The following is a 17449-nucleotide window of genomic DNA, read 5'->3' on the forward strand; positions in this document are numbered from 1 at the left end:
ATGTTTTTTGCTCGAGTATCATGTCGTTTTTGGAAACCCAGAATCTACTATGTAGGAATCAACATGGATTCCGGAAACAGCGATCGTGTGAGACCCAACTCGCTTTATTTGTTCATGAGACCCAGAAAATATTAGATACAGGCTCCCAGGTAGATGCTATTTTTCTTGACTTCCGGAAGGCGTTCGATACAGTTCTGCACTGTCGCCTGATAAACAAAGTAAGAGCCTACGGAATATCAGACCAGCTGTGTGGCTGGATTGAAGAGTTTTTAGCAAACAGAACACAGCATGTTGTTATAATGGAGAGACGTCTACAGACGTTAAAGTAACCTCTGGCGTGCCACAGGGGAGTGTTATGGGACCATTGACGAGTGTTATGGGACCATTGCTTTTTACAATATATATAAATGACCTAGTAGATAGTGTCGGAAGTTCCATGCGGCTTTTCGCGGATGATGCTGTAGTATACAGAGAAGTTGCAGCATTAGAAAATTGTAGCGAAATGCAGGAAGACCTGCAGAGGATAGGCACTTGGTGCAGGGAGTGGCAACTGACCCTTAATATAGACAAATGTAATGTATTGCGAATACATGGAAAGAAGGATCCTTTATTGTATGATTATATGATAGTGGAACAAACACTGGTAGCAGTTACTTCTGTAAAATATCTGGAAGTATGCGTGCGGAACGATTTGAAATGGAATGATCATATAAAATTAATTGTTGGTAAGGCGGGTACCAGGTTGAGATTCATTGGGAGAGTCCTTAGAAAATGTGGTCCATCAACAAAGGAGGTGGCTTACAAAACACTCGTTCGACCTATACTTGAGTATTGCTCATCAGTGTGGGATCCGTACCAGATCGGGTTGACGGAGGAGATAGAGAAGATCCAAAGAAGAGCGGCGCGTTTTGTCACAGGGTTATTTGGTACCTGTGATAGTGTTACGGAGATGTTTAACAAACTTAAGTGGCAGACTCTGCAAGAGAGGCGCTCTGCATCGCGGTGTAGCTTGCTCGCCAGGTTTCGAGAGGGTGCGTTTCTGGATGAGGTATCAAATATATTGCTTCCCCCTACTTATACCTCCTGAGGAGATCACGAATGTAAAATAGAGAGATTAGAGCGCACACGGAGGCTTTCAGATAGTCGTTCTCCCCGCGAACCATATGCGACTGGAACAGGAAAGGGAGGTAATGACAGTGGCATGTAAAGTGCCCTCCGCCACACACCGTTGGGTGGCTTACGGAGTATAAATGTAGATGTAAATGTAGAAATAAGTAATTTAGAACTGTATGAGGTTTCAACTGTTTACATCTTGTAGCCATCTCTTTAAACAGCTCTCAGAATTAGCAGAAAAGCACATTTACACTCTTATGAAATTTCTTACCAACAGTTCCCTTCATTTTAATTGCTCTTCACAATTACAATAGTAAATTATAATGATTTGTGTTATCCTTTATGGATTCTAGCTTTAGCTAAGACACAAGAAAATTACAAAGCTGTAAATACCGTTCATAATCCATCCACAGATATAAAAAAAATTTAGAGTAAAGAGGTATGTTTAAAAATAAATTTGAAGTTCCTTTAATTAACAACAAATTCTTTATATTAAACAAGTAATGTAACAGAAGCATTTATTGAACATTACATGTGGCTAGCACATATATGGAGATAGATTTTTGTTATTGTGCATCTCTCATATGTTACCGTAATGAAGTTTATCTTGAATAAAATTTACGGAAAATGTTTGTATGTAATAGTTTTTTCTCATATTTTTCAATGTTTTTGTACAGAAAATGTATTGGTTTCATTCCCAGCTCATTTTGTATTCTTTTCTTATTACCATTACTTATCAAAACATATACAATATTTTGTTAACTATAAAAAATTGAAATACTTAATCAGATAACCCACAGGTACGTTGAGTGGAGTCAGCATGCTCCGGAACCTGGGGAATACATTTTCAGTGGAGATCTTGATCTTTTACATTTCATTGACATTGCACAAGAAGAGGGTCTGTTAGTGATTCTCCGAGTTGGACCTTATATTTGTGCAGAAAGAGATATGGTAAGTTAGTGTTCCTTATTATTTGTAACTAGGGGTAGTAACACAAATATTAAGAAAGACAGAAACCCATTTGAATATTGTGTATGCATCTCCATGATTAGCCCAATGAACAACTGTCATGCTGCAACTCTTCCACTTGGAGTTATCTTGATCAACAACAATTTAACCTTTCTGATTCTGCTATAGCAATACATCCTAGCAAACATAAATTTTTATTTTGAATAGGTGATGGCAGAATGCTGTGAACTAATGTACATACTTCATATCATAAAGTGAATGGTTGATTTTATGCTGTCCAAGAAAGTTATTTTCATTAGTAAAATGAAATTGTCATTTGAGAAGACAGAGTGCTAAGACTTATAAAAAATTAGTTAAGGAGTATGACCTCAAATGAAACATGCTGGAAAGAAAATACAGATGGAATCAATTTACACTTGTAATGTGGAAAGGAAACAAAAATAGTTCTCTTATTGCTGGAAATCTTTAGAAGGTAAAACTTAATATTTGGATTACATGAGATATAGTGGCCAGGGTGAGTGACTGCTACAGTGGGTGGAGAGTCTGGCTGTGATAGGTCAGGATGTCTGCAGTTCACCATCTTGGGCCTGGCTGCAATGGTGTGGTGGCAGGCATTGGTTTGGTTGAACAATCTCTTTATTTCACAACAACATACAGCAGTGAAGATGGTAATCAGAAGGTAGCTAGTGCCCCCATGATATGGCTGACTTCAATCAGCAAAGGTTGTCAGTGTCGGCAGTGGCCCGTGGCATCTTTTCTCAAGTAATAGTGGCAGCCAGGTAGGTGATGCCATCAGCATGGCAGCTGTAGCTCTGAATTGGGAATGGAGCTGAGTGACACACATCGGACAGTATAAGGTACCCATGGCAGCTGGCCCACCCCTGCTGCTCAGCATGAAGTGTACTAGACCAGATGGGATCAAACCACGTGCGGGCCCCAGTGTGGATGATGGCAGTGGCTTGTACTCACACCAGGTGATGGTGAACGCTGATAATATATGCTCACACAGGGCGAAGAATGTCTACAGTATTTGCTTGCTTGAGAAGAGGTAACCGAACAGCTAGATGGTTCAGGCTCAAATCCCAGTCCACCAGCGAGGCAGCCAACAGCAGATGATAGCCACACAGTGACTGGCCCACTGGTGGAGATGTGCCAGATCAGTGTAGCCAGTGCAGCACAGGCAGTGGCCTGCAACTAGTGTAAATGAAGTCTGGCAGTGTGAGCTTGTTGTTTCTTCTCAGCTTGATTACTGGCATGGACCTCCCCTCATGGCCAGCAGCTGGTGATATCTGCATTATGGCTGTTGAAATAGGCAGTGTGTACACAAGCTTGGTCTGTAGTTTTTCTGAAATGGCTGTGCTCCTGGCCTTTAAATCATAACAGGTCCTGTTGGTACTTCAATGTGCAGAACTCCTTCTTTTAGAAGCATCTTTTGCAGTGTCAGCTATCTGAATACATTCTCTTGCAACAGTACACGTAGTTACTGAGGTGTCTTGTGACATCCTCCTAACAATGTTCTTTTCCTGAGTTGATCACAAGAGCTGTTTGCTTCACAAGGCTGAACCATGGTGCAAACTTTGTGTCTCCTTTGGGAGATACAGTCCATTTGATCATCATCTGTTTACATTTCTGGAAAAATCTTAACAAAAAATTTAATAGTGTCACATATTTGTACAATATACTCTGATTCTTCTTATTCTAAATCAGCATTAACCACAAAGTTCATTGACTGCATATTAAATTAATTACTATTTTCTAATATTAATCCAGTCTACTGGCAACTGATGCACTGGGAGCTCAAGTGATTGGGCTGTTGTCCATCTAAAGTGGATCACACAAAATATAATTGGAATCACAATGATACCAGAAATTGACACACCCATTATCATGAATTTACTGTGTTGTTTCTCATGGTACTGCTGGAGCATCTATTATGGGCTAATGCATCCTTCTTGATTTGCTGTTTGTCCCCTGAGATTTCCTCATTTCTCACCTATAGACATTACAATCTAATGAAGTGGGGATACTTACAAGGGCCAACAGTTTGTGAATATGGAGAAATACAGACAAAAAAATCTGTGTCAATGTTTATGTTGATCTGATTCTTGCAACAAGGAGTAGGCACAAGAAAATGCTGTACCAGTTGTTTGTTTCTGGATAACGACTCTTTTATTTCAATTCTGGTGTGTGTATGTGTATAAATTCATTCCAGTTTCTTACCTGAAATTGCAAATTTATGGAATCCTGTGTATATGCTTCTGATCTGAGTAAACAAATAATTTACTCTATTGAATCATCATGCAAAAAACTAGTAAAATAGTATAACAAAACTCTTTCTTCTTAACAAATTGCTTCTACATACATTTAATGGAAAATGAATTTACTCTGATGCTCAGCAATTCTCCTCATTTATATTGTGGCTTCTTTAATCATCACTCTGGCCCATTAAGCAGAATTCTTTGACAAAGTTGCACTACATATTTCCAGAAAAATATATCCCCTAAGACAGTGCTCACACAGAAGCCACCTATCATATTACCAAACCCATTACATTGATAAATAGCTCCAATTACTCCCCTCAATTACTCCCCTTACTTGAAAGGTAATTACAGACTGAACCATTCTTGCAGTGCTATGCATCATTGTACCTTCCCACAGTACATCATTGGCAGAAGTCTCCTCAAGCCAGAACAATGTCTCACAAGCTCCACTGTGTGCTGTGAAAGCTCAACTTTCACATGGCTTTTTCTCTTACCCTCATATTGGTTCCAACTGGCAAAGTGTACAACTCTAGTGACCATCTCAGCAAATTGGTGTCATAAAGGGAGGGGGGGGGGCGGGGAGGGGTTGTTGCTAGACACCTCAGTAACTAGGTGTGATGACGCAGAAGAATGTATTCAGTAAGCTCACACTGCAAATGATACCACCCAGGGCCTCCAAATGGAGGAGTTACTACATATTACAGCACCAAATGGGCTTGTGGCAGGGCTGACATGACAGGGAAACTGGGCAAATGATGTCATCATTGCTCAATGATTAGACCTGGCACCATTGGCCTTACATGAGAAGCACTGCAACTTCAGAAACATTAGCAGACTCAGTTTCCATACATACTGCCTAACTTAGACTGGCCTTATGCTGTCATTGTCAGCCACTAGCCATGAGCTGACATCCACAAGTCATCAAGCTGAGATGAGTCAGCAAGCTGCCACTATCATACATTGTCTTCACTAGCCATTGTCTGGATGCTGCCACCTTGGAGCCTTTCCACCAGTTGGCCACTCACTGAGTGACTGGTATCTGCCTTCCTGGTGGACCAGGGTTCAAACCTGGGCCATCTAGCTGTCCAGCCTTAACTGCCTGAGTGGGCAATTACTGTCACTGTTGATCACACCATGAGGATACACATTATAGCCGTCCACTATCGCCCGGTGTGATGGGCACACTCTGCCACCATCATCAATGCTGGGGACCATGGTTACCGTATTTACTCGAATCCAAGCCGCACTTTTTTTCCGGTCTTTGTAATCCAAAAAACCGCCTGCAGCTTAGAATCGAATGCAAAAAAGCGGAAGTTCTGAAAAATATTGGTAGGTGCTGCCACAACTAACTTCTGCCATCGAATATATGTAGCACTACACAGGCATGCTTTGTAGGCACAGAGATAAATACTGGCGCCAAAACCTCTGCGTCAGTAAATAAATTAAAAGGAAGGTGGAAGACGAGCTTTTTTTTTCTCCGCCCCGAGTTTCGACACTGCATTTTCATACATTATCCAACGAAGTAAATACAAATTTTGTATTGTTCATCTTCAAATGTAGCAGAATTTCAATGTACTACGAAAATCCGACTGGCAAGACTTTTAGAGATGCTTGTCAATATGGCCAACTCTACGTTCTGAATTTTTTTCCTACCTGTGAGAAGAGATGGTTGCTAATAGGAACCTGACGAAATGTGAATCATATGCAGTATTATCACAGTCTAACATTATCTGCACCATAAGAATAACACAAATATAAACATTTTGCCGTGTATTCTTTTTTCGTGTTTGCTGCTATCTCATTTAAATACTGTCTGCCTAATAAACTACGAAACTTGAGTGAGACAACAGCAAACGTGGAAGAATATACGTATCGTGTCATGTTTATATTCGTATCATTCTTATGCCTAATAGTGATACAGTCAGAAATGAAGCACGGCAACTGACTAGATTTTTAAATCTAAGATGACTAATTTCTGTGCAGCATTTGATGTACTAAAGAAGCAGCTGCAAAGATTTTCAAACGGAGAAAAATTTTCGCCTACCTCTCGTTCAGAACATGTTCTACCATACGCAGTCTATTATTTGGTTCTTGTTGATCACTATCAAAGAAAGCAGCAGTGTAAGTAACAACAAATAGCAATCCCTTGCCATTGTTTTGCTAATGAGATGATTCCTCTCCTTTTTGTTTTTGTTTTTTATTGTAAGTGGCGGTAGCGCGCACAAAAGCAAGCCATGCGGTGAGTGGCGACACGCCATAAACACGCACTATCAGAATGCGACAAACAATGCATGACGCAGTACAGTAATGCATTTTCAGCTTAGAGTGACATAAACACCTATAACAAAGAAAATGGCACTTATCAGATCAAAGCAAAATAAGCAATCGATTCAAACCAGACGAAGCACGTGAAAAAGGAAGGGTACCCGTATAAATACGGACGGAGCGCCTGACGCATAGCAATGGCTACCTGGTAAAGCTTAACTGCTAAGATTACGACTCGAACCAATTTTCATTCGACCTAAATTGGGTCTCATATTACAATGGACCAACTTTGTTTCGATTTGGAGGTGCGGCCTAAAACTTTTCTCTCCCCTTGAATTTCGAGCCTCAAATTTCTGGTGCGGCTTAGATTCGGGAAATTTTTTTTCCCTTTATTTTGAGTCTCATTTTTTAGGTGCGGCTTAGATTCGAGTGTGGCTTAGATTCGAGTAAATACGGTAATCCTGCCTAGCCTGGTACACTTTGTACTGAACAGCTGATTCAGAATTATAGCTGCCATGCTTATGGCATAACTTATTCAGCTGCCACCATCACTTGAGGGGTTACACATTGTCCATCTGCTGGGTAACTGTTACATACTGTAGCTTCTTACAAAATAAAGAGATTATTCAACCAGTACTGTTTCCATTATGGATCACTACCTGACAGCTGCCACCAGCCCACTGTAGTAAAGCTAAGGGTGGTGAACTGCAAATATCCCAACCATATCGCCTACCAGCCCCACCTGTCACCATAATGGCCATCCACATTGCCACTACAAGTAGTGTCAGAAGTGGTTGCCACCACCTCTAAATTGGCAGCTACAACTTGCAGCATCAATATGCAGTGGGATGACTGCAGGATTTTTGTTTCTCTTGCAAGCATCACGGCAAGTCAGGGGTCTTCTACCAGAGTTGTAATTATGCTTATATGCACAATTTGGGTAAAGTAAACTCAGATAGTGTTCTGAGGGTTGTCAAAAAGTTATGTTACGTTGCACTGTTTGGAACAGACAATGTATTTTGTTGTGAGCAAGGAGTGCGGCAAATTGTTTTTTGTGTAAAGCAGTAATGATAAGCCACCACTCAGGTGAAGGAACTATGTTACAGTAAGAAGGGTCATGTTGATATTATATTTAAGTGCCCTTCTCATCATTCTATTTTGTTCTCTTGTCATTTGTTTTTTTGTGTAACTGATAGAGGATCAACCATGCAAGGGTTGAAAACACAGGGGAGTGCCCTTGAGGAAACATAGTGAACTTTCTCAGTTCAGTTAATTGCACTGAAAGCAAATGATATGTGTATGTCTAAGAAACTGGATGCTATGGTAAGGAACATGCACATGTGCCCAGTGTACCTACTCCTGCTTATGTGAAGATGAGGTGAAAAATATGGGACAAGTGGTGGACTAGAGACAATGAATGATTCATTGATCTTGGGATAAGAAATGTTGTGCATATAGGGAGACTTGAGAAATTAAATAAGAGTGGTATTTGCCTGGAAGCAAAAACCAGGAGTGGGGTGGGGGGGGGGGGGGGGGGGAGAGTTGACAGTGTGAGATTATTTGTGCAGAAAATAGTAAGATTGTGGGATTATTAGCTCCAGTACCTTGTGGGAATTTAGAGTTTGAATATGCTGAAGTGCCATATCAAGTAATGTTTGCTCTGTTAAAGTAAATGAGTGTGTGACTAGCAACATGCATGATATTGATTTAGGTACGGTGGTATCTTCACCAGTGAGAATAACAGGTGCTGTGTACAGGCTGTGAAACTTGGGCCAGGTGTGATCCTGGATGGCTATGTACAGGAAAGTACATTGCAGACAGTAATTTATTTGTAGATAGAGCAATGAATGTACAGGAAATATTGAAAATGTTGTGGATATTGATGTGTTGACACACATTCTATTTTCAAAGGTTGCAGATTTGTTGCCATCTGTTAGTTAATTAGTTTTACTTTCACATCACAAATTAATTTGGAGATGCTGAACATTTATGATCATTTCTTTTTCTTTTTTTCAATTAAATATACAGATGTGAGAGAGTAATTCCTATCCACCATCTTTTGCTCACTGCAATAATAGAAATACTTCTATGGAATAGAAGGAGTTGTCAAGGAAAAGCTTTCTCAGTTTGTTTTCAAATTTTACTTTGCTGTCTGTAACTGGCTAAGCTACAAAAAATTTTACATCCAGCATTGTGCACCAGTTTTTATGCTACAGATATCCTTAATGCAGAGTAATGAATGTCATTTTTCCTTCTGGTATTGTAATTATGAACATCATTGTTCCTTAGTGCTTGCAGGAAGAGTAATCAGACCAACAAGGCTAAATTCTTCCAGGAATGTCTGCCTGAGTGTAAGGAGGTTCATAAAGTTGATGATTCTTGCTCAGAAGTCATACTGGAAAGGAAGAATGAAAGTCTATCAGTTTAAAAACAGGACTGATTCTGCTGATTGTATGTCAGTCTATTACTGCACAAAATGTAATCTGAAATAGTCCATAACTTTATGTGGAATGTATTTGCCATTACACAGGAGGATATTACTTGATATGTTTATGAGAAACATGCTATATATTGGAATTATCATGTAAGAATATGGTCTGTGTCTATAAACGGGAAACCCATCCATTCAGTCTTTTTACTGATTAAATGTAATACAAACATTGGATAATATCACCAAGTGTATGCACTCACTTGTGAGTGAATCTAATAGTAAAAATATGTTTTCAATATTTTAATCTAAGTGTAAGATGTTTTGCCAAATTTGTAGTTTTGTTTTACAGGGTGGTCTACCATACTGGTTGCTTACCCTCAATCCAGATATCAGGCTGCGTACTAGTGATCAAAGTAAGTTATGTGATACAATTGAGCTAAATACAGAACCAAATACTCTGTACTATTTTAATGTCGTTAATCTGTTTTGTGATATTGTTATAATAAAATCACATTAGTGATGAAATATCTGTTGCAGTTTTGATGTCAGTGTTAATCCTATAGTTAACTATCTCTCTTATATTGAAGTTCAACTAATAACATTTATTATGACAGTGCATCACTTAATAAAAAGAGTGAAATAAGTATAAGCATGTAAATGTATAATAAACTGAGGAACTCAATAAGTATTTGCAAAATACAGTCTGCAAAGCTGTAAGAAACACACTTGGTGCTACTGAAAAACATACTGTCTTGTGTATCAAAGTCATAGTCTACCTTAAAAACTTTTGCTCTGAAAGAATTACTTGTCTGAGTGCTGTTCATGCCTGTGTTACAAATGCTATCAAAAACAGCTGCAATCATGAAAACTGAACAAAGTTCCAAAGCTCTAGGGAGATCATTTCAGATTCTACAAAGAATATGCAGCTGAGTTACCCCTCTCTTAACCACAACATACCATAGATCACTCAAACAAAAAACTGTGCCCATTAATTGGAAGAAATCATGAATCACACTTATCTACAGGGTACCAAAAATGATATGTAAAATTGTCATTCAATATTATTGAATGTAGCTTAGAACATTCTCTGAGCTCAAATGTAAGGATGTTTCCTGAACAGAATGACCCCTTTCATACCAACCACCATGGATTGAAAAAATATGGGTGACGCAAAACTCAGCTTGCATTTTTCGCACATGATATCCTGAATTACATGCATCAAGACAGTCAGGTAGATTCAGTATTCCTTGACACCTGAAAAGCTTTCGAGCCAGTACCACACCATACTTATCAGTAAAAGTATGATCATACTGGGTATCAAACAACATTTGTGACTAGATGACTGGACTGAGGATTTCTTTGTAGGTAGGATGCAGCTTTTTATCTTGGATGGAGGGTTACTGAAAGATGTACAAGTAAGTTCATGCATGCCCTAGGTAAGTGTATTGGCACACTCAATGTTCATATTTTATTTTTGTGGCCTTCCACTTCAAACTTTTTACAGATGATGCAATTATCTACCATGAAGAACTATGTGAACAAAGGTTTACAAATATTTGGTCACATCTTGATAAGATTTTGAAGTGGTTCAATGACTGATAATTCAATTATTCAGAAATGTAAAATTGTGCGCTTCAGAAAACATAAAACTGCAGTATGCTATGTTTTATATTCTTGCTGCTCTAGAGCTCATGCAAGACATGTGGAATTCATTTTTGATGACTAATAATCAACATTAGCAGCATAGAATTTATTTTAAAATTTTATTACATCGAACCAATATCAACAACGTGCCTATTTTGAGCACCACACTGTAAGTACCATTATGTCATATCAACAATCCTTAAGATATGAACTACAAAGGAGCATACATTACAATATGCACTTAATGTTTGTATAACAATGTAAGGCATGTGTTGCCATACATGAATATACAATCATTAGTAGTACATGTCTAAAGCCTCTTCATATGATACTTTCAGTGTGACGTTAATAATGTGCACATGGCCACATACTGGTCCAGCAAAACAACAGCATAATAAATCATAAAATAGCCAGGAGTCATAAAAAAGAAGGTCCATAGTATGCTATGACTACAGTATCAGTGAGGTATAACTGGAATCAATCAACTCATACACCTAGATAAACAACTTGTAAGGATGGAAAAATTATTCAGTCACTGCAACTAAATCACAGTTAAAGCAGGAAGCAGACTTCAGTTTGTTTGTATCATTTTGGAAAAAAAGCTATCAGCCTACAAAGTATGTGCTGTTGTTGTGATCTTCAGTCCAAAGATTGGTCTTACGTAACTCCATTCATCCTGTGCAAGCCTCTTCATCTCAAGCTTCTAAAATCAAAACATTCATCAGGAATAGATAATGTACAAGATTTTGTTATAAAAAATGTGTAGACTCAATTTCTGAACCACTGACGTATCTTGTAAACCTGTCTTCCTCAACTGGCAGCTTTACAACAAGTTTAAAAATAGCTAAAGTTAAACCACTACACAAAAAAGGAAGCCAGGAAGAGGTTTCAAACTGTGCACCAGTTTCTCTTTTGTCTGTGTTTTTTCTAAAATTCTATGGAAACTCATTTATAAAAGATTGTCAAATTTCATAGATAAATATAATATGCTAACAGCATCTCAACATGGTTTTAGGAGAAATCACCAATCTTTTCATTTCTGTATGAAACTCTACAGGCCCTAGATAGACAGGAACATAACTCAAGTATATTCCTAGATTTGTCAAAAGCATTTGATACCATCAATCATGATAAATTACTAGGTAATATTCAGAACTGGGGTATTAGGGGAGCAGCACATAACTGTATTAAATCACGCCTACATGAAAGAAAACAACTCATAGAGATAATATATGAAGTAAATGGGACAGTCAAAACTCACCAGTCAGATTTGTTAGTGGTCAAACATGAAGTTCCCCAAGGTTCCGTATTGGGTTCATTTCTCTTCTAATTATATATAAAAAATTTATAGATGAACAGTAAAAACAGTGAGCTATATCAATTTGCAGATGACACCTAAAAAAACTGTTGCAATGGGTATTTTCACCACCCAGAATAGGACACCAGCAAATCCTCCTGTAGAAATAAGTGGACAAAAAATTGAAAAATAAAAAATGGGAGTACAAAATTTCTCGGTGTATGGAGTCAACAAAACATGAAATGGGACACACACTTGGACTATGCAGACAAAAAACTGAGCAAAACATGTTTTGTAATGAGAATAATAAGAAACTGCATATCACATGATGATCTCAGGACCATATATTTTGCTTATGTTCATTCAATATTGAAATATGGTGCAGTGTTTTGAGGAAATTGTGAAGCTAGTCAGAAATCATTTAGATTGCAGAAAAAGATTATTAGATTAATGCAAGGGTTACATCAAATATCATCATGCAAGACACTATTTAGGAAAAATAAAATACTACCACTTCCATTTATTTATATACTTTAAACTGTAACTATTTTAAAGAAAAACTAAACAGCAAAGTCCAAGCATCACCTGTAATGGATCTGTACATAGCTACCACACAGGACCAATAAATTATGTATATGTACAGCAGACAAACACAGCACTATTACACAAAGGCATACTCCACCCTGGCATCAAATTGTACAATGCACTACCCAAATCACAAAAGTAATAATGGACTTAACCAAGTTCAAATCAACTGTGAAGGATTACTTGGTTGAGCACTGCTTCTATAGAGTAAGGGAATACCTAGAAGAACAAAACTGCCTCACTGATTAAGACTGTTTTTATAAAATATGTAGAGTAAGAAATTATTGTATAATTTTATCTTTTATTAAAATGATGTCTGACAAGAAAGGAAAAAATCAAGGAATGTGTATTGTAATTAATGAATGGTCCAATATCTTTTTTACACTGTACACTCCTAGATTCACAGGACCAATAAATAAATAAATCCAATCTTCAGAATTCTGCTGTAGTATCACATTTCAAAAGTTTCTGTTTTCTTTCTTTCGGGATCACTTATCATCCACATTTCATTTCTGCACAAGGCTATACTCAAGACATCAGAAAGGTTTTTCTGGACATTGCCACTCTGCATGCTATATCCTCTTTACTTCAGTTATCACAATTTATTTTACTGCCCAAATGGTGAAACTTATTTACTACTTTCAACATCTCTTTTTCTAATGTAATTCCCTCAGCATCACTTGATTTATTTCAACTATTACCCTTGTTTTGCTTTTGTTAATGCTCGTGTTGTATCCTCCATTGAAGATGCTGTCCATTCAACTTCACTTTCAAGTCCTTTGCTATCTCTGACAGAATTACAGTGTCATTGGCAAACCAGAAAGTTTTTGTTTCTTCTCCAAAAACTTTAATTCTCTTCCCAAATTCCTCCTTGCTTTCCATCACTGACAACTTGCTCCATGTACAGAATGAATAGCATTGGGGATAGTCCTCACTCCCTTCTGAACCACTGATCCCCTTTCATGCCCTTCAAATTTCATACATGTGGTCTGATTTCTGTGCAAATTCTAATTAACCAATTGCTTCTTGAATTTTATCCCTATTATCTTCAGAAGTATAAAGTGTATTCCAGTTAACATTGTCAAAAGCTTTCTCCAAATCTCTCTCTCTCCTTTTTTCTTTTTTTTCTGGCCTCTTCATCTCAGAGTAGTACTTGCAACCTAAATCCTCAATTATTTGCTGGGTGTATTCCAATCTCTGTCTTCCTCTAAAGTTTTTGCCCTCTACAGCTGCCTCTAGTACCATGGAAGCCATTTCCTCATTTCTTAACAGATCTCCTATCGTCTTGTCATTTCTTCTTGTCATTGTTTTCTACATATTCCTTTCATCTCCAATTCTGTGCATAACCCCCTTTTTCTTGTTTTATCAGTCCACATAATTTTTAACATTCGTCTCTGACATCACATTGCAAATGCATCAATTCTCTTCTGTTCCGGTTTTCCCACAGGCCATGTTTCACTACCATACAATGTTGTGCTCCAAACATACATTCTCAGAAATTTACTCCTCAAATTAAGGCCTGTGTTTGATACTAGTAGTCTTCTCCTGGCCAGGAATGTGAATGCCCTTTTGACAATTGCTAGTCTGATTTTGATGTCCTCCTTGCTCCATCCATCATTGGCTATTTTGCTGCCTAGGTAGCAGAATTTCTTGACTTCATCTACTTTGTGACCATCAAACCTAACGTTAAATTTGGTGCTGTTCTCATTTCTCTTTCATCTCAATACTTTTATGTTTCTTTGATTTACTCTCAGTCCGTATTCTTTACTCATTAGACTATTCATTGCATTCAGCAGATCCTGAAATTCTTCTTCACTTTCACTCAGGGTAGCAATGTCATCAGTGAATTGTATCATTGATATCCTTTCACCTTGAATTTTAATCCTACTCCTGAATCTTTCTTTTATTTCTGTCATTGCTTCTTTGATATACAGATTGAGCAGTAATGGTTAAACATGACATCCCTGTCTTACACCCTCTTTAATCCAAGCACTTCGTTTTTGACCATCAACTCTTATTATTCCCTCTTGGCTGTTGTACATATAGTACATTATTCATCCCCCCCCCCCCCCTTATAGTGTACTCCTATTTTTCTCAGAATTCTGAACATCTTATATAATTTTACATTGTCAAACACGTTTTCCAGTTGGACAGATCCTATGAACGTTTCTTGATTTTTCTTTAGTCTTGCTTCCATTATCAACCTCAATGTCAGAATTGCCTCTGTGGTGATTTTACCTTTCCCAAAGCCAAACTGATTGTCATATAACACATCCGATTGTGCCATAATTGTCGCACTTGTCACCTCTAGCAGTCTTCAGAATTGTGTGGATGATATTTTTCTGAAACTCAGATGGTATGTCGCCGGACTCATACATTCTACACACCAACATGAACAGTCATTTTGCTGCCACTTCCCCCAATGATTTTTAAATTCTGTTGAAATTTTATCTATCCTTCTGCCTCATTTGATTTTAAGTTTTTATTCTAATACTGGATCCCCCATCTCTTCTAAATCAATTCCTGTTTCTTCTTCTAGCACATCAGACTACTCTTTCCCCTCATAGAGGCCTTCAGTGTACTGTTTCCACCTATCCACTCTGTCCTCTGCATTTAGCAGTGGAATGCCTGTTGCATTCTTAATGTAAACACCCTTGCTTTTAATGTCACCAAAAGTTGTTTTGTCTTTCCCATATGCTGAGTCAGTCCTTCTGACAATCATTTCCTTTTCGATTTCTTCACATTTTTCATACAGACATTTCATCTTAGCTTCCCTGCATTCCTCTTTATTTCATTCTTCGGTGACTACAAATGCTATAATGGTAGGTTTTGCCTTTCTGTATCTTCTAAGGTACGTTGCAGGGTCACTATTGCCTAGCTTGTTCTGACATGTCTCTGTAACCCAAACTGGTCTTCCCCAAGGCTGGCTTCTACCATTTTTTTCCATTATTCTGTAAATAATTCATGTCAGTGCTTTACAACCATTAGTTATTAAACTAAGAGTTCAAAAAATGAAAAATTCAGGACGGAATGTAACAATATTATGAAAAAAAACTAGATACTCACCATACAGTGGAGATGCTGAGTCGCAGGTAGGCACAACAAAATAACTGTCACAAATAAAGCTTTCAGCCATTATGGCCTTCATCCAGAATAGATAACACACACACACACACACACACACACACACACACACACACACACACACACACACACACAAATGCAACTCACACATATGACTGCAGTCTCAGGCAACTGAAACCACACTGCATGCGAGCAGCAGCACCATTGCATGATGGGAGTGACGACTGTATGAGGCTAAGGAGGAGGCTGGAGTGGTGAGGGGAGGGATAGTATGGTGGGGGCAGCAGATAGTGAAGTGCTGTAGGTTAGACGGAGAGCAGGCGAGTGGGGGGAGGGGAACGGGGGGGACGGGGGGGGGGGAGGGTGTAGCAGAAAAGGAGAGAAGTAAAAAGACTGGGTGTGATGACGGAATAATGGCTGTGTGTTGTGCTGCAATGGGAACAGGGAAGGGGCTGGATAGGTGGGGACAGTGACTAAGTATGATTGAAGCTAGGAGGCTTACAGGAACATAGGATGTGTGCAGGGAAAGTTCACATCTGCGCAATTCATAAAAGATGGTGTTGGAGGGACGTATCCATATGGAAAGGGCTGTGAAGCAGTCATTGAAATGAAGGATGTCATGTTTGGCAGTGTGTTCAGCAACAGGGTGGTCCACTTGTTTCTTGGCCACAGTTTTTCGGTGCTCATTCATGTGGATAGACAGCTTATTGGCTGTCATGCCTATGTAGAATGCAGCACAGTGGTTGCAACTTACCTTGTAGATCACGTGACTGGTTTCACAGGTATCTCTGCCTTTGATGGGATAGGTGATGATCATGACCGGACTGGAGTAGTTGGTGGTGAAAGGATGTGCGGGACAGGTCATGCATCTAGGTCTGTTACAGAGGTATGACCCATGAGATAAGGGGTTAGTAGCAGGGCTTGTGTAGGGATGGACAAGTAAATTGTGTAGGTTCAGCAGATGGTGGAATACCACTGCGAGAGGGGTGGGAAGGATAGTGGACAGGACATTTCTCATTCCAGTGCATGACGAGATGTAGTCAAAACCCTGGCGGTGAATTCATAATTCCCTGCAGTACATCCTACATTCCCATAACCCTCCTGGCCTCAACCTACGTTAGTCTCTGTCCTCACCCATCCAGCCCCTTCCCTGTTCCCATTCCAGCATTGCATAGCTGTCATTTGATCAATACACCCAGTCTTTTCACTTCTCTCCTTTTCTGCTATTCCCCCCCCCCCCCCCACCCCACCCCACCTCTTCCATGCTCTCTATCTAACCTGCAGCACTTCACTATCCACCACCCCCACCATATTATCCCTTCCCTTCCCCACCCCAACCTCCTCCTTACCCTCACCCAATCACCCCTCCCATCATGCACTGGTATTGCTGCTAACAGTGTGGTTTCAGTTGCCTAAGACTGCAGTCGTGTGCGTGAGTTGAATGTGTGTGTGTGTGTGTGTGTGTGTGTGTGTGTGTGTGTGTGTGTGTGTGTGTGTGTGCATGTTTGTTGTCTATTGTTGATGATGGCCTTCATGGCTAAAAGCTTTATTTGTGACAGTTTTTTTGTTGTACCTATCTGCGACTTAGTATCTCTGCTATATGGTGAGTAGCAACTTTCCTTTTCATAATATTGTTATAGACTAAGAGTTCCGAAATATTCTAATCTGTCAGCATCTGCCTTCTGTGGACTTGGAATTATTACATTACCCTTTAAGTCTGTGGCTATTTCCCCTGTCTCAGGTGTCTTGCTCACCAGGTGGAATAGCTTAGCCACAGCTAGATCTCCCAGCGATATCAGT

At 39.0% G+C, this 17449-nt stretch overlaps 1 protein-coding gene across 1 annotated transcript in view; it reads left to right on the forward strand.

Moving 5' to 3' along the window:
• The window catches only part of LOC126470385 (beta-galactosidase-like), a 305106-nt gene that overhangs the window by 168680 nt on the left and 118977 nt on the right, over window positions 1–17449 (forward strand). The window contains exons 3-4 of the mRNA XM_050098215.1: window positions 1914–2064; window positions 9389–9452. Of these exons, the coding sequence (XP_049954172.1) occupies window positions 1914–2064; window positions 9389–9452 (215 nt within the window). The remainder of the gene's footprint in view (window positions 1–1913; window positions 2065–9388; window positions 9453–17449) is intronic.

This window comes from Schistocerca serialis, chromosome 3, assembly GCF_023864345.2.
Source record: "Schistocerca serialis cubense isolate TAMUIC-IGC-003099 chromosome 3, iqSchSeri2.2, whole genome shotgun sequence".
In the NCBI taxonomy this organism is placed as follows: Eukaryota; Metazoa; Arthropoda; class Insecta; order Orthoptera; family Acrididae; genus Schistocerca; species Schistocerca serialis.